At 43.8% G+C, this 27,890-nt stretch overlaps 1 protein-coding gene across 3 annotated transcripts in view; it reads left to right on the forward strand.

Annotated features, from left to right (window-relative positions):
- The window catches only part of LOC133971451 (RNA binding protein fox-1 homolog 3-like), a 310,652-nt gene that overhangs the window by 107,056 nt on the left and 175,706 nt on the right, over positions 1-27,890 (forward strand). For all 3 annotated transcript variants that reach the window (XM_062408806.1, XM_062408805.1, XM_062408807.1), the window contains exon 3: positions 12,708-12,801. In XM_062408806.1, coding sequence (XP_062264790.1) covers positions 12,780-12,801 — 22 coding nt within the window. In that variant the 5' untranslated portion in view covers positions 12,708-12,779. The remainder of the gene's footprint in view (positions 1-12,707; positions 12,802-27,890) is intronic.

Here is a 27,890-nt window from a genome sequence, read left to right on the forward strand (position 1 = left end):
TTCATTCTATTAAAGTGGAACTACTCTCAATTATGTTTCATAGTCCTATTGTCTGATACTAATGAAGATGAAACACTTTCATTTTTCCACTTAATTAGTTCATATTTAACAAAGGTGCTGTGCCATCAGACTCCAAGAAAGGAGCTCACCCCCCCCCCCCGCTCTTTTTTTTTCTTCTTTTCCTCCAATGGCATTGAAAATAATCCTTTTGCTTTCATGCCTCCATAGAAACAGTGTCTCTGTGCTTTTCTTTTTTTTGTGTTCTTGTTTTTGTTTTTTTCCCTCTTTCTCCGAGACTGTTTTAATTGAATTCCTCAAAAGGAATACACCTGATCCTCAGCAAGGTTTTTTGTTGAATGAGCTTATGCGTTGTGAATGTACTGATTCTCCGGGTTCCGTCGGCCGGCAGTGCCAAGGACAGCTAATTGAAGGTGAATTGATAATGCCCCAGCTGTCTGCGTGTTGCAGCCTCATAGCCGGTCTGGTATGTGCGTCTTTGATAAGTAATTCATCTGTTTGGCCTGGCAGCACTGCCTTGTTGCTTTCATGTCACTCTCCCTCTCCCTCTCTCTTCCACACACACACACACACACACACACACACAAAATATGTGGAGCCTTGGATGCTCCCTCCCCCAGGCTATGTGTCTGTAGTCATGGTCAACAGGGGGTGAATCCTCTGCTCTCTCTGCTCTTGCACTCTGGGTCTCTGGGTGGCATTATAGTACTCCATCTTTCTCTCCCAGGCTTCACTCTAATTGGATCCACTCCCCAGCTCACCGAGAGGAAAAAAAAAAAAGAAAGAAAGAAAGACTCCTCTGCAAGTCAGCCACCTATCCTGTCCTCCCCGAAAACTTCATCTTCGGAAAAAAAAACTATCCAGAAGTGGTCGTGAGGAACTGAGTGATGTAGCCGTGGAGCACGCCACTGACCTGCTCGAAGACCACCTCCTGTTGCTTTTAAAGTAAACTTCTCTGCCCTCGTGTCAACCTTCCACCCCGAGCTCAACTCGCCCAACTGCCCTCGGCACACCAGACGCGCTTCACCTCCATCAAACCGCCTCACCTCTCTTTTCTTTTGCGGCACGATTCATTAACATGTTTGAGGTGGACATGGCAGGCCACAGAGCGGCGTCTGAATCAATGCCCTCGCCTCCCAATCTGCCCTTTATCATGTTAATATGATTTCCATTGATGGAACGCTTTTTCAAAATGGCATCCCTCTATGGTTTTACATATTGACTTTTTAATTCATGGCCCTCAGTGCCGCATCACTCTTGTTGTGCCGCCGCTGCAAGAATGCTCCCAGATCAGAGACGGATGTTGCTCAAGTGTGGAATTGACTTCAGGGCAGGGTTTGTTTTTTTTTTACATTTTATTATTCTCTTTTTATTTTTTCTCTCCTTCCCTCAATGCAACTGTGTGAGTGTGAGATTGTGCGTCACCAGCTCCACCCATTTCTCTATCTGTCTCCCTGATGATGTGTGTGTGTATTCTCTCGTCAGGCCTGAGCAAAAAAAAAGAGAAAGAAACTCCTCCGGTTTCATGTCACTGGGGCAATGAGTGAGTTGCCTCCCCGCTAATGTTCTCACCATCAAAATACAGCCTGGCCTCAATAGTAATAATGTTTACATCCCATCCCAATAGCCAGTGGAGAATTGCCTGAACCTGTAACATAGCTATAACAGGAAATGGAGAATTTAATGCCCCATAGAGTTACAGTGTACTAGCAGTAAAACATATACAGTATTTTATTATATATTATGAAAGACTGAGGGGTGTGTTTTTTTTGTTATTGCTGCTCTTTTCTGAAGCGTGCACAGACCTGTTTGTGTGTAGATTCTTTTTGTCATTGCAAATTTTAAAAAAGGTGCTGACATTTGTGAAACTAAGTGTCATAAAGAGATCCCGTTGAGATGAGTCTGAATCGCTTGAGTGTTTGTAAAAAAAATGGGTCACTGGACTGTTTCTAACATTCGTTACGTTTGCTTTAAGCCCCGAAGTAAAAAAAACAATAACATGAATGTGTAGTAACCAGGAAAAAAACATTGAAAAAGATTTGGAAATTATTGATTGAAATAAATAACAGTGGAATTGCAATACGTGAATAAAGTCAGTTTGAATTCAATTCATCAGTTCTTCAATGTTTTATCGACAGCGACATGATGCTGTCATGTGAGCCTCTGTAGCACAAGAGCATGTTTGCCATAAACGCTACAACTAGTGGTTTGATTGGTGGCACTGCTACTCAGCATGTTGAGCTGTCCCCTGAGCTGCACACTGAAGTCTCGACTGCCCCAGATGTGACTATGTGGACAGGAAGTGCCAGATGCATATAAAAACCGAGAATACAGATGAAACCGTGCGATGGCCAAAGAGCTGAGCGACGACTTTAACAGACACCCGATAGCTGCAGTCAACTTCATCACCACCAACTGTGAGCAACAGTTGCTTGTGCATAAATGAACGATTAAATGAAAATAAAATCCCTGTCACCGCACCAACATTTTTGATGCACAGCGATTCACTCACCCAATCGCACGCGTGCGTCGGATCATAAAACGTCTCAATTACAGCAGCGGCAGCAGCCAGCCAATCGCTTTGTCTCAGCTCTGGCTGTTGACACTGAGCTTCAGCCACGTTCAGTTGGGGTTCCTCAATGGAGAGCCTCACAGATCTATGTTGAGCTCACTGATTAAGCAATGGCTCTTCTCTCCATTTCAAACGACAAGCTGCCAGGGACTTTGGTTTTAAATTGTGCAATTAGTGATCTGGCATGCTTTGCTTGGCTTCAGTCAGACTCAAATCCCAGTCCAGGGCCTCACCGAAGCGCAGTCGACAACACATACTCCAGGAGCATTTGTCAGACAAATTCATCTGAGCCTCCACTTCCACTTTGCTCTGCGAGCGTACTAACCTCCCTCAAATGTCAGCCAGAGTATTTACTGTCTCACTGGGTAAACAGCGGTGATCTGGGTTCGGCGGCACCCGATTCACAGACATTCTTCTCAATCAGAGCAGATGATTATTCACCGTTTTGTTTTTTGACTTTACAGACTGATGTTGACAATCGGCTGAACTCTGCCAAATCTTAAACCAATCTCCCCATTCACCCTTTCAAAAAAAAAAGAGAGGTGTATTTCCCTGCAGTCATAAATTAAAAACATTTACAATATCCACCTCGGACTGCTGTAATAAATCTGCATTGTCTTGTTAGGTTTACTGCAGCAAATATATGAATTAGGTTACTCATTTTAGGTTGTAAAACTACAAACCAGCCACCTCTTGATCATCATGTTGGCTCAAAAATGAAAACTGGCTTATATAACACAATTATTACTGTACTATATAAATAACCTAAGCTTAATAATATTGGGAACAGCACAGATAATAGCCTTAATATTTAATTTCCCCCTTTTGAAGCTGTGGCCGGGTGCATTAAAAGTTAAAGAAGAATATGGTAAAACTTGTCGTTACCACCAGGATTCATTTGAACATGTATTTTTAATAGATTCTTGTAGGAGTCGAATTTCCACAGCTCTGAGAACTGCTTTCATTTCAGCAGTAGTTTGTTTCATGTCTAAAGCCGAGCATCAGGAGTCTACCATCTGACCAGCTGGGATTTAATGTGCCTTGCTGATGGATGAAAAACTTGCTAAGTTGCAGAAAAAAAAAAAATATTCTGAATTATAAGTACCCCCCGCCTCCACCGCCTCCTTCTCCGTCTCCTCCTTTTGCATCCAGAATTACAGCTGGATACTAAATATCATTTTTCTGGTTGGCGGAAACAACAGTCATCTGCAGAAACGGCTTTATCTGGTGTTTATCACCTTGTAGTTCGCTGTGGTAATTAACTTTTTAATGCTCGGAATTTTGATATCTATAACAAATTAGTACCGTTTTTTTTTTGGTGTGTGTGAGCTTCTCACCGGGGACACAAGACGTTAGACACATTAGAATGCAAATTTCCCCCTCTGCAGCTTTTGTTCTGTCTCACAGACAACTGTTGGATTGTGGTAGCGAGCGCAAGCAGCCAAAACATGGTGTTGTACCGTTCGTCCACAGCACATCCACATACCAGCGGTGAGGAGAGATAAAACTGTAGAAATCCCGGCCTACAGTAAATGCCCTAATTTTCAGTGCAGGCTTTCAGATGTATGAGGGTGATTTTACTGATGATCACTTCTCTCCCTCAGGAGCAGGAGACGTAAACGTTAACAGCAAAGAGATTCCAGACTCTGGCACAGAGCGAAATCCCATCTCGCTGCCAGGAGATGTTTCTGCTGTTTAATATGCTTTAACCCATCGTGACTGGCACTGATGTAGAGTATCACAGCCCTTTTTTCTTCTGTATGGTGATAAATATTCAAATTTGAGATACTTGTACCGTACACAAGTATTTCAATTTTATGCTTGAGGTAACAACTACTCCACTAGTACTAGTTACTTAAGGAATTGAAACGCTTTCACGACAAATAAACCTGTTTTAAATGAGATACTTTGTAAATGATTTAACTATCCGAAAAAATGTATAAAATGGTAATTGATGACTTTGTCCCCCAGTGAATCCAAGTTGTAAAATGTTTGCGCTGCCGTTTCAAAGACAAGATCACGATAACATTCATCACCATTACAGAATACAGTCATTTTCACCACTGCTCATTTTAAAAACTCCAGCACCAGAAAATGAATGAAACATATATATTTGTTTCTGGCTGCTTGCATTAGCATAAGGTTAAGCTATCAGCCTCCAAAAGCAGGAAACAACCATCCAGAAATGAATCCCCTGATCTCAGTGCTGCGGTAGAGGCGGAGTAAAGCACCTGGTCACAGTAATAATACAGGTTTTTCTTTTTTTCCTACTGATCTAGAGGAATGCAAACTAAACGCTTGTAAAGTCCCAGAGCTCTCTACATAATCTGATATCAGGACCATCGCGACAGATCTGCTGCGTCGGTTGGCCTTTGCTTAAAGAAAAATATCCCGCCTGTCCGGGGTTTGTCCTTGTTCTACCTCAGTTACGATCATTCTCGGTCTTAAGCTTTTTTTTCCTCCTCCAACAACAAAAATCTTGTTCCACTGACCACTTTTTACGCTACCTGGCGAAAGCTAGCCAGCGTGGAGAACACGAGCACTGTCCTCTCTATGTGTTGCACAGTGGCAAACACAACTTCCTTTGAGAATGGAATCAATTGATTTTTACTATTTTAGTGAAAATTCTGACAAAAATGAAGCAGAGTGAAAATGATATTACTTTGTGCAATCATCATTTACTGCAATTGTGTATTGCCATGGTAGGCATTATAATTCAATTTGCAGTATTAAAATGATCTTAAACATTAATGTACTTATACACTATAATACGTATGGAGATTATTATAACGATTGAAAGGGTCAGTTTGGAGAATGACCACTTTCAAACCTTAATAAGATAAAACAGCTTAATCTTATATTAGTTATATCATTTGAATTAAAAAAAAAGACATCTGTTAAAGAAACAAAGTAGTAAAAATGGAATATGCATGCAAGGCAATATAGACCTCAATAGTAGGCTTATTGTACATACAGTGTAAACAATCCTTAAATATGTTTTTGTCAAACAATTCTGTAAATGTCACCTATTTGTTTACAGTTTTATTGTTTTCTATTCAAGTTGCTGATCTGAATACTTCACACATGCAGAACTAAGTTGGAGATTGTCGGGGACAGATAATTTCACAACAAGAAGAACATAATTTAGGCGAGAGGTGGCATCACACACAGGAGCTAGGACATGAAGTACAAATTCCTTATCAACCAAAGCTATAGAATATCATTGTCTTTCCAGGTTGAGTCTCCCATGTGGATGGTACCTAACTGATGCATGTATTAGAAACATCGTTAAAACGTCCACGTGTTCGCTGTAAAATGTTCCTGGTGTATTTTCCACACAGGCTCGATCTGACATTTAACTAGGGGCTGCCAGCAAACGTATCAGAAAAGCATAAAGCACAAAGCCCCTGAAGGAAACGTGTGAAAGCAGCCTCGATCACCAAGCTTTTATTGTTGATTCCACCAGAATGCTTGTTAAAGAATCATTTCAGTGATATTAACATGTTTTAACCTCCTTCATTCAAATGAAAAATAATAAAGCCAAACTGTCTTTGGATATACATGAAAAAATTAACTGGACTCAGTGAACAATGGGAAATCACTGTTATTTTTTTGTTTTTTTGTTGTTTTCTTTGCCGCAGATCATATTCATATATCTAGAAGCTCCCACTGTTCAGGTGGACCATGACCATTGTGCACTAAGATGTAATAACCAGAGCTGGACTTGTATGGAATTGAGAAATGCCCGCACGCCTTCGTACACACGGTCCCACCATGGTAGTTCGCTCTTCTCCCAAAGCAAACATAGCAATTACAGGCGCTGTCAGTCACTGTCAGATGTGGCATCGGTGATCAATCCCGCCCGTTGGACTGAGGACATTAGACATGAACATACATGCAGGGGAGTTAAATCCCCCCCCCCCCCACCACCCCCTGCTCCCCGGCCTGCTGTTCATCCAGCTTCCTCCGCTGGGATTGAATTGGGAATCCATTTTGTGCTGCAGGCTGGTGTTTCTCCTGCAATTTCTCAAGCGACATCTGTCCATTTCCACCCATGGAATACTAGCTATTGCCCTTCACACATAAAAAAAATCCAACATTTAACACTTTTACGACACGAACAAAACAGTATTTGACAATGTGCCTTGTGTTTCTGGCCACCCTTGTTACCAGCTGCGACAGTGGGCTGCTGGTGTACCAGAACCTTAACAGAGGCGGCTCTGAATATGTTGGCTGGTGTTTATATGTCTGTATGTCTGTGGACATCTTTTTTTTCACCAGAACAGCATCGCGACTGTGAGAGAAGCACTCTGAATTTTTCTGTGTGTAGATATGATCCGATCCATGAGTAACAATGTAACAATTTGTATTGGGCTCCTTCCCTGCCAGTACAGGACTGGATCCCAACACAGATTTCTCTGCGCTTCATTAAGGTGCCTGAGATCTGTTCTGAAATAGATGCCCTGCTAACAGGCAACATAAACATCACGTCATGTGACAATTTAGCATTACTCTTAACCCTGGTAGTAGCACACATTCTCTACATGACTCTGGCAGCTCGAAGCGTAAGGCCACAGTTAGCTAGCAGCGACCTCAAACTCAAATCTACACCACAACAAAATGTCTGAAGCTAATCAATTGAGGGTAAAGCTGTTTTTCGTGCAACACAAGGATTTCAAGGTTTCCCGAAACTGGAACATTGGCAAACCTTTGACTTTAATTCCGTGTAAAGGGAGGAGCAAGACACGTGTAAACATTTGAAAGCAGAGGAATGCTCTGTGTTTGACTGCACGCGTGACCCCGTGTCAAACACATCAGCCGGCACTGTGAGCGTCCCTGGCCCCAGCAGCGAGGTGACAATTAATAAGCGAGTTATGAACTGACATTTTTTTGCTGTATTAAGCACTGAAATTGTTAATGACTGGTAAATGATTGTACCTTGGCTAGGTTTAATTTATTATGGGATTTTTTTTGCCAACTTTTATCATAAGTTTTCCCCTTTTTTACATATATATTAGATTTAAACTTGTAATTTTACTTAGCAAGAAAAAAACGGCTCTAAAGGTCAACTGTCTACTTTTGAGAAAAACAATTGGTTCTGGTACTCAGAAACCGTTTCTGTATTGAAAGTGTCAATTTAATGTAAATATCAGAAAAAACCCAAATGATAACTAACTCTAGAGCAATTAAGTAATAATGCAGTGACAATTGCTGAATACTTGTTGTTTATCCCTTTATTTTATTTACCCTGTTCAATAAATTACACCTTACACACACGGCATAAAAGGTTAATTTATGTTTTATGGTCAATTTGGAGGCTGCAGGTTGTGGGACGGTTGATGTGTGTCGTGCTTTATCCGGACAGATGTTTCTATTATTCAGTTCACCCAATTTATGTCAATGAAAGCACAACAGCATCACAAACCACATCGTCCAAAATGATCGTAAGGTTGAATCAACAACTCTCTAAAACAATCACAATAAAATCAGAATGTCGTAATATTAATTTATAGATTTTTGTATCACACTTTATTATGTGTGTTTGCGTATTGGCTGTATATTAAAACACTTTAAACTGACAAAGTGTTTGGACTAGAATATAAATATCTACAGGTTGAGCGTCATTGGGCGTCAGGCATTAATATTCTTTCTGAATTGTCATAGAGTAGGGGTGGCTCTTAGGGGCTGGGTTGCCCGTCCGTCCCCGGATGTTCTCAACACACCCCTGCGTGTTGGGCTTGGTAGAAAATCAATTACTGAAGCAGAAGTAAAAGAGACAAGTGGGACAACAGAGGCATAAATGACAACACACCATCACAAAATATGTCCTGGAACACACTGAGCACCGCCGCCTGATGGACATAAGAGTATCTGAGGCTGGAGTTTTTCCTCTAAGTGCACAGTTATCATGATGCCAGACCTCTGAGGGGGAAAAAAAGGCATAATAGCCCCATTCTTAACTTTATTCCGCTGTAGCTTCTGGGCATGTGCATCACGCGCCCCTGTCGCCCTCGCACAGCACAGCAGATAGAGATCTATAACTACGATTTCCAGTCTGAAGGGAACCTGGGGGAAAAGGGCTTTGTTAGGCTACAGGTCCCCGCCTGCCTGGCTGCACTGCTGGGCTCCTGCATGGGTAAAGAAACAGCCATACACACTGACCTCAGAGCTGTTGTTTAATCACCAGGGCATTTTAATGGCTTGTCAGAGTAATGAAATATGGTTGGAGGCTACCTGGTGCAAACATTACGATAAATCCCTCGCACACAAGCCTACGCAGGGCTTAATGGTTATAAATCATCACTTTGGGGAGAGAAAAATGACAGCTATTAAAATAATGAATGGGATGATTAATTTTTCACATTAAAGATTAAAAGCTATGAGAGGTATCATCAGATATTTGAGCCGCTGTAAACGTTTGAAAGTGAGAGCTTATTTTCCGCACTTTATGACGCCCTCCGCTTCTTCACTGTCATCCAAGTTTTTTCTTCTTCTTCTTCTTCTTTCTCTCTCTCTCTCTCTCTTTCGCTCTCTCTCTCTCTCTCTCTCTCTCTCTCTCTCTCTCTCTCTCTCTCTCTCTCTCCTCCTCTGTGTGCTGGCTGGGTGCGCCCACCGACACAGGCATTCCTTACACCTAATTTGTGCTCTTGTAAAAGTGCTCTGAGGAAAAGCCTTGAAGAACACTCATTGCTTGAGGCAGTACAGGACCCTCTCAGCCTCTCTGCAGGGGCTCCTCAAGGCTCTCACCGACATTATTTCACACCTCTAAAGCTGTCATACCTATAGCCTTTCACAAGAAGAATAAGAAGAGCTGGACGGAGGTAGTTTGCTCTCCATTTTGGGCTTTTTTTTTTCTTCTTTCTGTTCGGCTGTCCCTGCCAGTTTCCCCAGATGCGTCTGTTCTGTCAGTATAGAGCTGATTATACAACTTTCTGCTTCGAAATGCATGTCGAACAAAGACAGTATATAATAACACATGCTCACTGAGCTGGCATAAATCCCCATGTATACACAAACTATGACAAGCCTTCTCTCTCCGTCAGATGGCTCCCAGGGGAAGGTGTGTTATTGCACATAGATTCCTAATCCAGTTTTCACTTTCAGGGGACTCGCTGGGTTGTTCCGACATATATCACCCAAATTGCAATCCGAGAGATTAGAGGAGAGAGGCATAATTAGAACATTAATAATCATACATGTTAGAGAACATAAGTAATTGATTTTTTTTGATGATGAATGGGAATGTAAACAAAAGGCAGGAGAGTGAGAGGTTCAATTAGAATAACCAAGCGGGGCTCTGTCTCCGCAGACACGTGAATGTAGGCTTCTCCCACTGTTGCCCAATTATTTCTGTGTTCCCAGGCAATGATAGTATTGCTTGTCCATCTGCAGCCTTCAAAGGGATATTCAAATCGTCTCATTGAAGCAACGGCTCCATTTGTTGGCAGAGAATAAATTGTTGGCTGGAGAAAAAAAAAAAATTGTATCTGCTCAGAGCAAAGCCAGGTATTTGTGCAGCTAAAGTTATTTACAAAGTGGTGGGAAATTTAAACGACTCCTCTGGCATTTCCGAGTGCCTCTTTTTTCCCTTTGATTTCTGTGTGTGTGTGTGTGTGTGTGTGTGTTTGTGTGTGTATGTGTGTGTGTGTGTGTGTGTGTGTGCGTGCGTGTGCATATGCGTGTATTTTTTGCTGTTTTCATTTTCACATTCTGTCACTGGAGACGCGCTTGTGATGGCCACCCACACCTCATCCATGTTCCTCCAGCTCTTTTTCGCCGTCTGCTAATGATCCAGGGACACCAAGTGAAGGGCCGCCGAAACAAAATGGCCACCTTAGCTGCCCACTTATATCTCAACCCGCCCCTCTCAAATCAATTCTGACATTTCATTCTGCCCTTATAGAAGGTAATGGTGCATTCAGAGGTTGTTACCGATAATGTTGAAATGGTATTGCTTGATTTCATTGGATAGACGTACTGTAACCTCGGCTGTAAGATGGCTCCAGCGCCTCTCCTGCTCTTCACTGTCCCTTGTATCTGGTTGTTTTCCCACTCAGACGGAGAAGCTGGTATTTACTGGCTCAAATATCTCTTTTGGCACAAGCTGGGGCCAATTTTCATTTTCTGTTAACAAGTAACCGACCAGTGTTTGTATTTTCCTCCCACTCTTGTGTTCACACAAGATGAAGAGAAAAACAACCTTTTAAGTCAGCTAGTCAATATGCTGTTTCTAATATATTATTTACTGCCTATGGGCTGTATATATCAGAATGCGCTAAACAACTGTTTCGGATTTGCAGTCATAATCACGTAGAGGGAGAAATCACAGAGCCAGATGTCTGGCCCTCGTTTTACAGCGTTTATGTTTTCCTCTGAGTTTATGTAAAATTCATCCTTCCCTGTTTTATTTATTCCCCCGTTTTCACAGACTCAACAATTAGTCAATTCCCAATCAACAGGAGAAAAGAAATAGCTTTTAATTACTTTTGATAAATGACGAATTGTGTTGGCATCACTCCCTGCAAATGCTTAATCAGGTGTGGGGCGGGGTAGGGAGGCGGGTCACCGCGAGAGGGGATTTCTGCTGGGATGAAATCAATGTGCTCTCTCCGCGGTTCATCGGCTGGGCTTCTGGGCAGCAGCCAACCAGAAGCCTGCGAAGATACACAAGTCAGCAGAAAGCCAGCCGCTGTGGGAGAGCAGCCCCACGTTGAGGCAGAAACATGCTGTAATGCTTAGAGGTGTGTGCTGGGTAACAGCCATATACGTGGGACATAATGTTTGCTCACAAGATTAAACCCAAACAAACACGGTGCCTGTTTGCCATGTTGCGTCGTCATAGTAGCTTCACGCGAGCAGGAGCAGTGTTGAGCGGTGAACGGGTAGAGTGTTTAAACAGCATCATGTTTATCAGTGAACGTTAGAGAGATTCATCTGGTTCTTAACCCTCGACAGATTCAGGGTAACCATTTGTACCTGCTCTTTATGCTAAGCTAGGCTAGCCACCTCCATACTCCAGGTCCGTACTTAACACACAAACTCATGCTCGCCCCAAATGAAGAAACAGCTTTTACTTCTCTGTGTAATTCGGTGAGATTTAATACAAATTCACTTTAGAGTGTTTCCAGGAAATAACCATATCCCTGCACTCTAAAGTCCAACCCTGGCAGAAGCCTTTGTCTTGGTTTTCAGTAACAGTTCCACCTCATCGTTGGTCCAAATGAGAGAGGCCTGGTCTTACTTTTCACCATCACTGTGATTGTAGTATTGTCTATAACCAACCAAAAACTGACAATCTGCTTCCTGTTTACACCAGTGTAAACATAACCACTTTACTTGAATGGTCATGTGATATGTGTTTTCAGGTGTGTTACTGCTATGCATGGATGGAAAATACCATTCCAAAATAAAAAAACATCAGTGTAGGTTTAAAAAAACAGACCGGAGTTTGTTTGCCTCTCAGGTTGTTCAGCACACAACAGAGGATGTTGAACACCACACATATTCACATTCCTTAGGTTATTGATGCATGTTTTTTAATTTTGACTTGATATTCAGACATAATGTTTGCGTATCTTGCACTCTCTTGGCCTTAGTCTCTCGGCGCAACACACAATGTGAGAGATCGCCTATATAGCAAGGGTCAAAAAATCTTTCCTCATATTCCTCCTGACTCGAGAGCTGCTTTAAGACATGCACTGAACTGCAGACAGAAGATGCCTGTCGAAATGGAAATATGAAATTTGAGAGCCTTTGGCGATAACTGCAGAAGCTCGTGTTGATCTCAGCCACAGAATTTATACTTCATGTAATTCTGTATGCTCCACCCAGGCTCCACCCCCTGCCTGAATGTGTTCCTGTTGCTCTAAACGTGTTTGTCCTGCTATGTTCTTCATATGTGAATGTCAAACAATGGAAAAAGTCCCAAAAAGCCGCTGGAGTTTTCTGAAAATGAAAACATACATTTCACAAATTATGTTTAAGCCAAATGAGCAAATTTCTGAAAATGTTAAAAAATTAGTACTTGAGTAAATAACAAACAAACTTCACCTCTTTCTGCTGCAGAGAGTGTTTTAACAGCCAGTGTGTGTTCTGTTTTTTTTTTTTCTTTCTGCAGGGTTCATCAGTCCCTGTGGCAGCAGCAGCGAGTTGAGTGACCCAGCTTCAGCCCGACCGGCTTTACCTGTACATGGAGACCCCCAGCTGGGCAGGTCAGCCTCTAAACAAACCCCTCATGTCTGTTTGCTGTGCACTTTAGGTCCAGTCCGTCTCTATGTGTCTTAACTCACAACGAGTCTGACTTCGGGTACGCTTTCTTGGTGGAAAAATTTTGGTTTGTCTAGCTCTGCCTGAACTTAAGTGTGGAATTGAAATATCTGTTTTGCTGCAACATAACAGGAAAGGAAATCTAATTGTCCCACTTATATTATCATATTTTTGCCTCCTGGTTTGGAAATATCCCAAACCACATCAACAACTCTTATCCACCACGGGCACTGATAAAAAAGTTGAGTATGATTTGTGGCGGCATTACCAATTTTCTTCTTACTCCTTTACTTAAAAGACAATTTTGGTGTTACCTTTGTGAAAAGGTTTCCAGAGCGGCAATAATAGTTTTATTTTTTTTGTTAGAAAATCTGAAAAGTATTTCAGTGTAGAAGATAACTGTCAATCTACGATAGCGCATTGTCAACCAAGGTAATTCATCTACAGCTTTTCACACAACTGGCTCCGTTTTTTTGGTTGTGATTTTCAATCTTCTCCAATGTTTATGACTATTTCTACCATGTAGACCTATTTGCTTATTATCAGTCTTAATTAGGTATTGGTCATTATCTCTGCCATTTGTCGAGTAATCTTTTTACTGATGGTTTCATACTCTTTGGACATTAAATCCTCCATCTATATCTATGAAGTAAATCCTTTACGATTACTCACTATGTTCCCTAATCTGATATAGAAGTATTAGAAATTCTTATTTATTGTTATGCTACTGCTTGGGTCAAGGTTTGCTTTAAAAAAGGGTAAGAAAATATCCTGTTTTCTGGTTAAAGAAACTAAGATCAGGGAACTTTTCTGCAGTTTTGGGGTGTGGTCCGATTTGCAACAATTCCCGTTTAACTTTGACGACACAAACAACCACCGGCCCAGCGTCCTGCTGCCTCAGCCTCTGCTCCTGACACGCAGCGGTCATTATTCACATGGCTGCTGCAGCTCTTTTCCTATTAAATGTAAATATGGGTTGTTTTGGGGGATATATGAGCAACTGATGCTGTTGTTTCCTCTGGGAGAAATGTGCTCCATTCATTCGGAAGTGTGCCTCACATTTTAAGTGTGATTATCTGAGTGGTCCTTTTCTCACCTGGCCTCACACGAGCAGCCGAACGCTCCCGAGTCGGAGGAAACGGCTTCACGCCCGCTCGCTGCGGATGCGCCCTTACTGTCATAAAGTCTGCATGTATGCACGCCTTACTCTCCCCTATCCGGCCATATTGTGCTAATGTGTGCTGGTTAAGTAGCGGAAGACTAGAGAAAGACTCTTATCCATATGCCTGAGAGCCCAGGAGCCAGTGGGATCTCTCCCCAGATGGAGCCCTCTGCCTCCCCACCCATCCTCCGCGGAGCTATATAGCAGGTGGCGGCGAGGATCAATGGTCCTCCGCCATTACCTCTTCTCCACTTCACATCTCCAGCCTCATCTCCAGGGGGGGCCCGCGGCGCATGCGGCGCGTCTCGCTGCAGCACACCGGGAGAAATAGGGACGTTTTCCATTAGTCTAATTGCTCGGTTATAGTTCTATATTATTGCCGTGATCACCACTGTGGCTTGGTAATGATGGACCTCCCGTGCCCCCACGTATAGCTGGTGGGTGTTATGTCTCCCTCGTCACCGCCCATTGAAACTCCAGTTGCAGTGGGTGTAGGAGGAGAGAGTGAACTTAACAGAGAAGAAAACCGGAGGATAAACAGAAAAAAAAAAAAAAGAGAGGGAGAAAAAGTGCTCTTGAAATGTTTTGATGTAAGAGTTTAATCAAATAGCCTCAGCGATTTACATTCTCAACAGGTGCAGCATTCGGCTGATTTATGGAATAAACACTGGAGTTCTAGTGCTTGTTCATTTGCCTCCGCTAAAAACTGGCAATATGGGGCTAATTTGCTATAATTTGCTGCTGCTGTGGCCACTGGTTAAGAATGTTTATATAATCACGATATAATAAGAAAAATGAAAATGAGTTTTTCATGCGGTTCGGGCCCCGTCACTCACGGACCCGCTAAATGATAATTACATTCCTCAAGCGCTGTATTACATTTTACCCTCTTACATGGACTTTGTTCAGAGTAAATGGGGGAGTCTCATTTTCATTTTCAAGGCGATATGACCCATTATTATTCCCACATCTGAGCTGCCTCAGTACAGTAGAAGGTATTCCCCCCCATCAGCGATTACACGAGGAGACTTCCATCAGTCAGCAGATGAGGTGAGAATTATAATGAATTCATTTACCGTCAAAGACTCTGCCTTTCTTCTCTCTGTTTATATTATAGCATTTGCATACCGTGGTCTCTCATGTTCGAGACGTTGTAAAAGCTCCAGTCTTAAGCTGCGATGGACTAATCGCCGCAGAAAGGTTTCGCGGCTGACCTGTGGCTCTCCCTGCAGGTCCGCACGTAATTTGCGGCTTCCTGTTTTGGAATTTGTCTCTGATTCTTTTGCTTTTTATGGGAGAGGAGAAAATCCGTCATTCCTGCTTTTTGAATTTTTTATTTGAGTTGTACAGGTGTGAGCATTGAACTTTGCCTTTGCTCCCCCGGAGCAAAGGCCCACTTAAAAGGCCCACTGATGTAGGTGAGCTTATTAAATAAATAGGCCAGACAACAAGGCCACACTGGCTTTGAATCATGGAGGACGCCGGCTGTCTTAAAGCACCGCTGTATCAAATATGAAACGCTCCACTAACAAGGTGTGTAATCTATTTTAATCAGATCATATTTTATGAAACAAGGAGAAGGTTGAACTTAAGTAAGAGAGAAAGATGGAGATTATGGGGGGGCTGGGGATTGTATTTTGAAATTGGATGTGACGGCCGGGGACCATGACTTGATTTTACATGCATGGCTTTATAATGAAGCAACGCGAAATGGTCAGTTATGGTTAACTTTAGGGGGAGCTGGAGCCTAGCTGTAATGGAAGGCTAATTCAGGGCCCATAACGCCTTGACAGGCTGCAGAGCAGAGCAGGAATATGGAGAAGGATGTACAATCGAGGCTCCGGGGCAGAAGCAAAGGTCTGTATTTGTCTGCAAATTACCGGGTCGCCGGAGGATATAACAGGGTCAACAGCAGCGTAGCATATTGTGCCTGAGTGTACACAGACGTAAACACGATACAGAAACACACTCGCTCAGACGGGGGGGGGGACTCGCTAACTCGCTCAAATCAAGTGTCGCACAGGAGTGACTCCATATTGTCATCACAATTCAGGCCATGATCCTTTTCATATATCTTTACACTCACTGAGTTCATAGGCGAGTGTTTTCAATCACAGTTTTTTTTTTTTTTTCCCTCTTGCGCCATAAATTGTTTCAGATCGTGTGACACTAGACTTGGTTATGAATATATGAATATATATACGCTCCAAAGACCTCAGGAAGCACCACTCGTCAGACAGGGTAATGGATAGAGAGAGATTATATACTGCTCTGGGAAGCACCACTTGTTAGCAAAAGCTTTGCCCAGATTTTAATGATCATAAGGAAACATCTAACACCAAATGTCTGCCAACAACGCTGAAAAGTACATTAAATTTGTGTTTTTAAACCCAAGCTGACAGTGTAATGCAGTTTCTCCTCCTCACACTTATGGTAAATAATCAGAGCGAGATGTTGTGCACTGCTCTGGAGGGGCTGCACCTCGTGAGAGCATGTTTTGCAAAACATTCCGGTTCTAACAACGCTAAGTAGATCATCTTTATCAGTGAACGTCCACAATGTTGAAACGCACGTTGAAGCCCCACAAGCTGACGGTGTCATAGAGTTCATGTTCGTCCTGAACAGAACCCGACGCTGCAGGAGAAATATCTCGCACTGCTCTCGTATTGGCAGCGCTTGTGAGAGGCCGAGGAATTCTCCGGACATCAGTCACTGTAAGAGAAGCAAAACCAAGCGTTTAATAAGAGAAATGTTAGAAATGTTAGATGACAGGTGCCGTATTGTGCAGCTCCTCTTTGTTTGTATTGTGTTATGGCGGCTTGTGTACGTTTTTGAGGCCCTTAGTGTGTTTCCAAGGCCTCTCTTTCACCACCAGAGGGTTGATGAGGAAAGAGGATGGAGGAGGAGAAGGAGCGGAGGGAGGAAGAGGAGGGGTGCCTGCGTCTTTAAAAGCTAGATGGAGTGAGGGAGTGGGGCGGACGGGTGGCTGGCAGAATTGTGCTGACGGCAGGGCTTTGGTTCAGAGCATGCCCATTAGAGGGAGCCATAAATCCTGGGCTCTCTGGGCCGGGCTGTGTCAGCAGTCCACTGAATGAATTGATTTTAAACGCCACTGAAAAAAAGAGAAAGTGCAAGAGAGAGAGACAGAAAGAGAGAGAGAGAGGGAGAGAGAGTGACTATTTAATTCACCCTCCGCCAGAAGCCCACACCCCCCGTTCCACCCCGCTTCTCAATTCAGGACTGTCGCTGAAAAGGGGGAGGAGAGAAGTCTAGAAACACTGAACCTGTCATCAGCAACAAGCCCAGGGCTGCACGGCCCCTACACGTTTGATTTAAACAGGAGGGAAAACGCACCAACCCAATACATAACCCCAAATTCTATACAGCATTTGTTCTTTCCCAGCCCTCTAATTTTTCCTCCCAGCCCTCTCCTTTTATATCTCCGAGAAAGAGAAATGAGACATATCGTAAAAACAAAAAAAAGAGGGGGGGGGGGAAAGGGGGCACAGCTGCATTTGAAATTCAAATGTGTTGGATTTTGAAATTGATGTATGTGTTTATTCATTTACGAGCAGCATCCATGTGTGCATGCATTTATATATTATCAGCGGCAATGAAACGCTGCATAGAAGGCTCGCAGCCCATCTTTCTCCCCCGTGTGCCCCCTCGTCTTTGTTTCCTCCTCGAGCCGCGGCTGCAGTGTTATGTTCGACATCACGAAAAAATGTGTCTGCAAATAGACACACAATAAATTGTGCATGAGGACCAGTTTCACTCTTGTTTTTTTTCCCCCCTTCTTTCTTCATTATGCAAACACATTTAGTACCTGTACCAACTTTTGTGTTTCTCACACTTTCTGCCCAAGCCTTAACACCTCTGTGTGTGTGTACCTGTTGGAGGATTGTGATCTGCATTTGTGCGACATTAAAGAGAGCAGTGTAACGAGACTCCACGGGGCCGGGGCTGAGGACGCCAACCCGGCGTGAAACCTGCAAGTGCAACTGGATTCCGGGGCCAGGGTAGGGCGTATTAAGTATGCAAATCAGTCAGAAACTAATCGCATTAAAGTAGAGCTCTGTACCACCCAGGGTCATCAGAACTAAGACAAAAGGGATGTTTCTGACGGTTTTATTTTTCATTTTTGGATCGTTTCTCCGGGATTTGTGAGACTTTCTGACTTTGTGCCAGACTGCTTCAAATGGAGGAATACAGCAGATTTAACTGGTTGTAGCCCATGATACACTGGTCCTGGTTTATTTGACACAACTGGACCTTATTCAAATGGCCAAATAGAAGGGAGTCCGGTAGTTTCTATTGGTGTCAGCTTGTATGCGTTAGAGCATACGTTTAAAGCAAAAAAACGAACTTAAAGCTGCAATATTATTTATTTCGGCCAACAGGTGGCAGACAACAACAAGCTGAGAGTCACATAGAAGGTGGTTTAAACTTCACCAACTTAAAAAAAAGTAGCCCCAGCATTTTGCAGTCGCCACTGTCTATGTCTGTTTGCTTCTCGGTGCTGCTCAGGTCGACGTCTGATTCTTCCGAGCTCGATCGAGCTTCGAATAAAACTCCCGAAGCAGACGGACAAAAGCTGCAGAGATGGCAATCTTCAACCCCTCTTCTGTGGGTTTATTTTAATACGAGCAATCATTGGCAATACAAATATATTGATTGGTGCAGCCTTAAATAAGTAATTTTGTTTTGGCGTCTTTGGAATCATTCATTTGAAAATCAAATTTTGTAAAACGCTTACTCAATCTGTTCATGCCGAGTGTCGATACACAATATCCCTGCACTGTCGGTGGAGAGGTTTGGTTGCTTGTGTTGATAGAAGGAAGGGTAGGAGGGAGGGTTTGGGGGGCTGGAGGGTGGGTGGGTGCTGGGGGGGTGGGGGGGGGGGGCAGCGTCCTCTCTGGCTCATTACGCTGTTTAAAGAGCCGGCGCCTCCGAATCACCTGCCCGGCTCCACGCTTCAAACAAGCTCAGCCACCAGGGATCATGCATCAACTTCTCCATCAGTCCCCCGGCTTCACTTTTCCACCACTCACCTCCCAAACACACGGGTCTCACATACAACCCACACACACCGTGTGCAAAACGGATAGCAGCGCTTGTTGAATACTGATGTCACGCCTGCAACAGAAAGAATAATAAATTAGTCGCAAACCAGCCTTATGTTGTTCTGCATGTAATCATGGATTTAATTGAACGCTTCCAGTGGACAGGCAGCAGACGAGGCCGCAACACTCTGAACGCATGGCTCTCTCATGTAGAAAAAAAAAAGAGCTCTTTGTCATTGCTAATTATCTACGGGCTAAGGCATGAGGAGCGCTCGCTGCATATCACTGTTAAGATTGTGAGGATATTTCACTTTGAAAAATGGCAAAGCACACAGGACTAAGGGCTTGATTACAAGGAGTGGGGCACACAGCCTCTACATCTTCCCTTCCCTCGTTTCAATTATGGCTGACTGGAGGCACGGCGCTGCCACTGTCCTCAAATAAAACTAAAATATGATAAAGCTGAAATATCAGGCCCGGGACCGCTGCAGGCCTCGAGCCATGTAAGGCGCAGATACCCGGCACGTTATTACAACGTTTGCCAATATTCTTTTGACGGGATGCTCGACGTGGGTATGAGCGAAAGGGGGGGGGGGGGTGGTGGGGGTGGGGTGGAGAGCGTTCACGACACATGATAAAAAGCACATCTGATTTCCGCCTTCCCTATGGATAACAGGAGACGTGCCGGTGCAGAACTGCCAGGGCATTCCCCCCCCCCCCCCCCCCGATGTGAACGTGAAGGGTAGCAGTGTTATTTTTAAGTTGCGGGATCATTACTCACGTGTGAGATGCGTGAGCTAAGAGAAGGGATCGGCTGTCATGGCAGAGGACGGCGAGCACCAAAAAGAGCGCGTTGTTTCAAGTCATACGATCCATGAGAAAAAAGAAGAGGTGTTCCTGTGTTTGAAATAAGGGCCCTGTGGAACGACACCTCCACAATCCAGACAGCTGTACGGAAATATTTATTTATTTCTGCTATTTAATAGAGGACAGAGAAATGTGCTACAAAGCATATTCTTTATTCAACTCATGTTTGCCCTTTTAAACGCTGCCCTCAGCAGCCCCCCGCAGATGGAGGTGACGTGTAATGTGGCCGCTTTCTCACCGTGACGCCCCTCAACAAGGTGGCTCTCCTCCGGTGCCCAGATCCCTCCGTGTCCTCAGCACCCCGGGCAGCCGCGCGCTGACCTCTTTTACGTCAGTGTTAATAACGGCCCGGCATGCTGACCGATCCGTCGGTGCCACGCAGGGTCAGCGCGCCGCAGAGCCAGGCTTTTCCGGGGGAAATCCCCCGTGATGTTACAGAGGCTCCGCGCTACAATGGGAGCATGAGAAGGAATGCAAATTGACAGAGGATTTGCGATGAATGTAATCTATCGTAGCACATTTTAAATTTAACCGCTAATTGCTTTGAGAATAGCCCTGGTTCAAGCACTGTTTGCTTGTCAGGCTACGGCTTAGCCTATAAACAATTTGGCAATTAAATTTAGCAGAAACACACATGTTTATGAAACGTGTGATTTGGGACCTGACATGTCAACTCTCTGCAGAGTCATGTCTGTATTATCTCTTTATAAATCCTCTCTTATGGCTGTGAGGAGCTGCAAGTTAATGGCACCAGTGTGGCCGTTAAACAGAAGCATTACTTAGTTTTCCGTAGTCTCTGTTTTTTTATTTCTGTTTTGGAAATATTGATTAAAATTAAAGGGAAAAGAAATGTTTGGAGTCTGTTCCCTACTATTTGAGTAGTCTTTGTTTCAAAGAAGGCAAACTTATATATTTTTTTTTCCCTTGAATAGATGATACATTTTTGAAGCCCACTATTATTTTGTAGATTGAAGAACATAACATATCATTACATAGATCTGATCGTGTTCATCAAACGTGAAAGACTACTGAAGCCTTCTCTTCCTCTGGCATCATTCACTGGACTCAGTCGCTGGATCTCTTCAGATAAAGAATCTCATGGCTCTATGTGTTGTTGTTTTTGTTTCCCGTTTTTTTCCTCCTCACACTGTTGAAGTAGCTCCAGCACCTGCTTTTCAAAGTGCAGGAGGAAATGCTTTGCAGAGGGAAGAGCCTCTGCAGCAGAATCAAGAGCGATTCTGCCCCCTTTCACTCGTCACAGTGTGGGGGATTCAATCAGAAGTCTGCCCTGTGACCTGTGCTCCGAGAAACAAACAGCCAGCAGAGTCTCCGAAGACCAAAGCCATCAGAGGAGGGCGGCCGGCGCTCGAGCTAAATCGTGGCACCCTTCCGAAAGCTTCCATCACGAAAAAAAATTGCGAGTTGTCGCAGTGGAGAGTGACTAGCATGGTGGTACAATGATACATTGATGCAGTGAATGCCTCGGACAGTGCAGTAAAAGTGCTGAGGTTGAAATTAAGCTGTTATCTCTGGCATGTATCACTAGGGAGGCAAGGAGCAGTGGTGCAAAGGCAGCCGCCTGTTTGCTTTACTGTTATTGCCTCGGCACATCCGTCCTCGTCTGACTCTCTTCATGTCCGGACATTTTAAATGCATCTCTTAAGTTTGTTGATCTTTGATGTTTAGAGAACGATCTCTTCCCGTTTGAAAAAACATCAATCCTCTCCGGTTTTCCTTTTTTTCCCCCCTTCAAATTGAATTACAACTCTGCATGCGGCACCTCGACATCAATAAAACATTACCACCTTCATTTTAAGAAATTGGTGTGATTAACAGAAATAAACAAGGCCATCACTGAGCAAATCGGTGCTCTTATCCAGACTGAATGCTGCATTTTACACCGCCGAGGCCTAATTATTTCCGATTTCCACCTACAAGCAAGTAAATTCATCGGTGTTTAATTCAAACATCAGTAAGCAGGTCCGAAAATTCAGGAAAGTTACAGCATCATGAAAATTGTACTTGTACTTGTATTGTTTTTACTCAGATGGCGCATTATCACCGGCTCGTTAGTGTTTTGCCCCCCCATTTTATCCTCACCTTCTATTAATGAAAGCATATACTCCGAGAGCCGCCCTGGTAGGATGAGGATTTATTCACTGAAGAGTGATTAGTGTCGTCGCACAGCGGGAAACTAAACAAATTTGCCTGGAGGTCATTAAATCATGTTAACATCAGTATCAACAACATTCTGCCATCCGTCAGAGGTGGGAATATTTTGGCGAAGCGTAGAACAACGACCCTTTACTGTGTGCCACACGGGCCTCGTTTGGTGGGACGTTATATTGCCTTATTTCCATCCCCTTCCCTTTGTCGCGTCTTAGATCCGTGTTGAGCTTATAGATTCAACCCGTGGTGTTGCAGACCCACTGGTTTACATTATTAATCGGGAGGATGAGGCTGGTCTGTCAGTGCAAGCAGAGGGCCCGGGAAAGTCCGATCAATAAATTACTCTCCACTAATTTCTCAACTTCAAAAGTAAAAAGAAACGGAAAATCGGAAAGTGTCAAGTATCACGGCGCTAAGTTTGCAGAACTACTTCCACAAACACTTTCATGAACCGCGAGCTGTAATAGTCTCATTTGTTTACGAGTGAGGTAAACAAATGCATCACAATTAATTTGACAATGATGTATTAATGTTCAAAATGCCGCACATAGCACCTTTAAAAGAACCTTATTTCAATGCATTTTATCATATGGTAGACAGTGAGTAATATCCCAGAGGTACAACAATCGGTTGATGTGACAGAGCAAGACAATGACAAAAATCAACAGATTGGTCTCTTTAGATGGAGACGAGATTCCATCCTTCAAAGCTCGATCCTTGGCCTTTGCCGATTTTCCGAGAACATGAAGGGCATCGCATTCTCCGGATCCCCGAGATAAGTTTGCGCGTTAAAAGTTCAGGACGCTCGTATGTCATATTTGTCCGCCTCGGGTGCAGTGAGTGAAGGGGACATAGGTGGAGGTGCTGGTTCTGTCATGCCGTGCTGACACCCCCCATGAGTAATCTGGTGCATGATAAACAGAGGGTCGAGGTGTCACGAGAACACCTCAGCGACTGGCACAAGGGTAATTACTCTTCCTGCGTGGGTGCAACTCAAAATTTTTGAACCTTTTCTTTCTCCAATCATACTTGATGGATTGAGTGGAAGAGGGCGATCATCTGGTTCTTAGCAGGCTCACTGAGCGTGGTAGGCCTCTGTTGATTAATGATATCTGCTGCAAGTCACCAAAAGCGGAAATTAAGTATTTCTGTTTAAATGCAACATTTGTCTCCTTTGCTGGTGTTGAGAAAGGCATTTGTCAAATTCCCCCGGCTTTGGCGAGCGGTGGATTTCCTCTGGGAGCCTACGGGGAATTACACCCTACTCTCACATTAATGGCATTCAGTGTTCCTATTTCATACCTTGAATCCACATTTCGCCCTTTCACCTTTACAACGTATTTTGAATATGGAACCGTTCCCTTTGTAAAAAAACCCTCAGGTTTGAGTATAATGTAGCTTTTCTTCTCCCAGAAAGATGAGGAGTGACCTTGGCTGTATGAAAGGAAATGATTCCTTTGTGGCATTTCTGTCTGTGGCAGGCACACAGGAGGGGTTGTGGTGGTTTCACTGGTTGAGTTGGGTTACCGTTTGTGCTGATGGCAAACTCTGCCGTGCTGGAACAGAGCAGACTCCGGCTCCTGAGAAGACTAATGGTTACAGAGCCTGGCCATCGTCCAGTGCTGGCCCTTCCACTGCCTCTCCTGTCGCTGGGATATCATTACCTCCAATGTGTTACATCAGACCCGCTTGGTCAGGCTCTGAAACAGTCAATACTCCACAATTTAGAAAATCAGCCAAGTTTGCAGAAACAAAGAGGCAATATCGGAAATAAAGACGGATATATAATCTGACGCCAGGCCCTTTTTCATGCTGGGTGAATTATTTGTCGTCCGGAAGCTGGGGACGTGGAATGGGTAGAGAGGAAGGAGGGAAAGAGCCAGGGATCTGTCAGGGGTTAGAGGAGGTGGTCAAATGGCCTGAATAAACGTGCAAATCACAGCGCCCAACCACTGACCCTCCCCGTCTCATACAAGCAGCCTCTACTTTTTCCATCAATGGAAATCTAATTGCTTGAAAAGCGATCAATGGAAACTAAATTGGTTTTGTGTGGAAGCGCGCGCGGAATAAGCACTGAGCTGTTTTAATGTGTGTTGGTTTTGCATCTTAAATCACGGTAATATTTGGAGCGAGGCCTCCGCTCTCTGGAGGGGGTAAACTTTGGTAGTGTCGAGACACCGGGGAGGAGGCACTCAATCAAGCTCCTAATAAAAATCACGGGCTTAATTGTTTTCCCAAACTCATAAATCGTCCGGCTTAATGGGTTAATATTAAGACTTATACGGGGAGGCTGGGGTGCTTGTTTCCGAGCGGCCCGGAGCTGCTCGTTGAGGAGCTGCGACCACTGATAACCCTCTAGTGATCTGATATGACTAATCCCCTCTAATCCTTAATACACTCCTTAACATGCTCCTAACTGACAGCAGTCGATACGGGTGCACTTCCCTGTCTTATCGCTGATCTCTTTGTCTTTGTACACTCTCTGCAGTGAAAATGTGGCGTTCCACTCGTCCTTTTGACGACGGATCACTGGCACATCTGCACAAGTGTCACACACTGCCGCTAAGAGTGGTTCCTGATAAGCGAGCGGTTGATCACAGTTTTGAAATTGCACCGACTTGCGGGGCGACCAAAGGGCTTGTACATAGTCGAGAGCATGGCGGGGGAGTAGCGGAAAGCCAGGCCCTTTTTCTACCGCAGTATCCAAATCTGCTGCTTTTCCCCCCTCAGTAGTCTTTTCCCAGCGGACAGCTAGATGGACTGCACAGGAGGTCGGGATGTGGCTGGTGCCCGCCGATCGTGTAGCCTTACCCAGGAAAGAGCGGTCCCGGCAGAGTAATTTATTGACAGCATTGAGATGTGTTTCTGGCCAGGTGCTTCTCTCAGCCATCCCTCAGGTGCTTATCTATCAGTTATCAGTGCAGACAGAGCCCAGACCCAGGTTGTATTTCTGTCTGCTATTGTAATTACATTGTAATTGATCCAAGGGTGTGCTGGGCAGTGCCCATGCAGTAGCTTTGCAAGGGCTTTCCTTTCGTGTGTTATCTGGAGAAGTGCTACAGCAGGGGTGGGGAACATTTTCCTATCAAGGGCCATTTCAAATTTTATAACATCCTCGGAGGGCCATACTAAATTATTGAACACATATATCACACTAACCTCTCTAATGCGATAGCTGGAACTGCTCCTCTTTGGTGAGGCGTCCGACGTCACGTGGTAGTGATGATGATGATGCTGCTTGCAGCTGGTTGTGGCTACAATGGTTTGCTCAAAAAAAATCCTTACCTTTGTTAGTACAATGCATTCTCGGAGTCATGTTTCCCTCAAATCAAACTTGGCAGTGATCCCACAGACCAAAATGACTAATACGCAATTGTCTTATTGTGTTGTTTAGTGTTTTTCCAATATTTTTGGATTATCAGAGGCTCATTGACGACAGTTCTTCAACAGAAAGTGCTCTCAGACAAGTACTGACCTCCTATTACAAACAAAACATTGTAACATGTTATTGTGAGCCCATGTGAGAAAACAGTACAGTGAGCAGTTGAGGTTGCCGATGGCATTTCTTCGACACACGATGGACGTAGAACAAAAAAATACAATATCTCATGATTAGAAAGAGGAGCCAAACACGTCGAAGATGCCAATGAGGGTGTCAACTTGTAAAGCTCAGAGAGCCTTAGGTGGTAAGTGCTGACACCGTTGCTGATGTGCTGTAAACAAGACAAACATGTGATTTCCACAAGGGAATTTAAACGCAATGTCTTACCTCATGTTTGCTCCACTGGACACTTTCTTTTTGATGTGATTGTGTCTGATTTGGAGAATCCACTGTTTCCTTCTTCATGTTAAAGGCAAATGTCCTGAACAGTGGGACCAGATATTTTCCAGAGTGGCTAAACCCTTTCCGTAAGAGATATCAGCTTCTTGGTGTCTTTAGACCACAAAATATGCCTCTACAATATTGTCAGAATAAGGTCTTCTAGCTGTCTCTTGTTTCGACAGCCAATTGCCGCCAAGGAACTATATCTTAGCGTGTATTTCAAAATCAGATTTTATTGCCAGGCAGGTTTACACATACAAGGAATTTATGATTTCTAGTCGTAAAGATGCTCAAGATTGTCCTTTTGTACCTGAGTCTTCACAAACTAGACACACTGACTTTTCTTTTATCTAAGGAAAAAAAAAGGCCTTCCATTTCTCTGGGAAAGCGCTATGTTCTGCAGCGTCAGTAATGACATGTTAAAGCTCTATGTGGGTTGAGTTCACACTGACCAAGGGAGACCATAAGTTTTACTAATTCTTTTTTTTACCGCAGAAAAAAGAATTGCTTTAAAGAGATTTTTCTTGTTTTCAGTTGTTTTATTGTTTTTTGTTATGACTTTCGGAAGTTTTAAGGAAGAAAAAGATGGAAAACAAACGTTGATTTGTTACTATGCACATTTATAATCATTCTAAGAAACCTCAGACAGACAGAAATGCTTAGATGTCAATATCCGCTTTATTGGAATTAATGTTGATCCTGTAAATCCGAGAGCGTGTCTTTTCAGTATGTGTGCCGTCACTCTCACAACAACAAACAGCACGCTTCGTGTATCATTCCAATCACGCATATTAAGCAGCCCTCGCCGCCCATCAATCTTCCCGCCGCCATCTTGTAACTGATGCCGAAATGATGTTATAAACGATGTTTGAAAATATCCCCGCGCCGCCCTGCATCAGCATTCCGACGGCCTATCAGACGTTCTCCGCACACATCCGTGAGCCGTACTCACCTCCGGGAAATTAGCAATCAACCTTTTACCAGGCAACACCTGTGTAAGGAACACAACACCCCCCCCCCCCCCCCCACACACACACATCCAGCCGCTCGTAATGTCAGGTCACGCACCCCGCACGGCCGTTGTGTCGAAAACGTTATTGTTATGTAGATAGTAATTTCACGTTGCTAATCACTGTCGTGGCATGTAATTTGCATGTCGGGCCCCGTCTGCGGAACAGCGAGCGCCTGGAAGCAGCTCTGAGACCAGCTGAAAGCAGCGCTGGTCCAATGCTGCTGCGGCTCTTGAAGCTCTTGTGCAGTCTAATGTAAGTATGCACGCTCTCCCTCATGATCCCTCATTTATCATTTTGACACTGGCTACTTTTTTGAAGTGGAGAAAAATGTTGCAGTCAGCTCTTCCTTTGGTCTCGGAAAAAATATGTGCGAATGAGTGCGTGCGTGCGTGTGTGTTTGTGTGTGTGTTGCTCACGCACGTTTTTTCAATTGCTTGTGGGAGATAGAGCAAACGGATGTGTGTGTGTGTGTGCGTGCGTGCGTGCCTGTACAATGCCGTGTGTTCGTGTGCATGCATCAGTATGATTAAGGAGCATGGGAACATGGCACTGGCTATTTACTGCTGATAAACCAGAGTGTGCATATATTGTTGTGTTGCATCGCCGTTTCTCGATGGCTTGTTATTCCTATTCTGATGCTCCATCTATCCTGCTTTATGTAAGACAAATTGTATCCTATTTTAAGAAGCTTGTTGACCTGATACAGAAAAAACACAACTGCTTCAAAACTGTTCCTATTTTATTTCCATCCTACACAACATTTCAGCTCACTTAAGTTAACTTTGCCTTAACGTTCGATGTCGTTTCGTCACCTTTCGGTCCAATTATGACCCAGAAACCATGTTTGGCAGAACTCCTGACATTTACCTGTGCTTGGACTAATATTCCTGGTAAATTGCATCAATAGGTATCTGAATAGGTATCTATATTGATTGCT

This window comes from Platichthys flesus, chromosome 16 (assembly GCF_949316205.1).
Source record: "Platichthys flesus chromosome 16, fPlaFle2.1, whole genome shotgun sequence".
Taxonomy (NCBI): Eukaryota; Metazoa; Chordata; class Actinopteri; order Pleuronectiformes; family Pleuronectidae; genus Platichthys; species Platichthys flesus.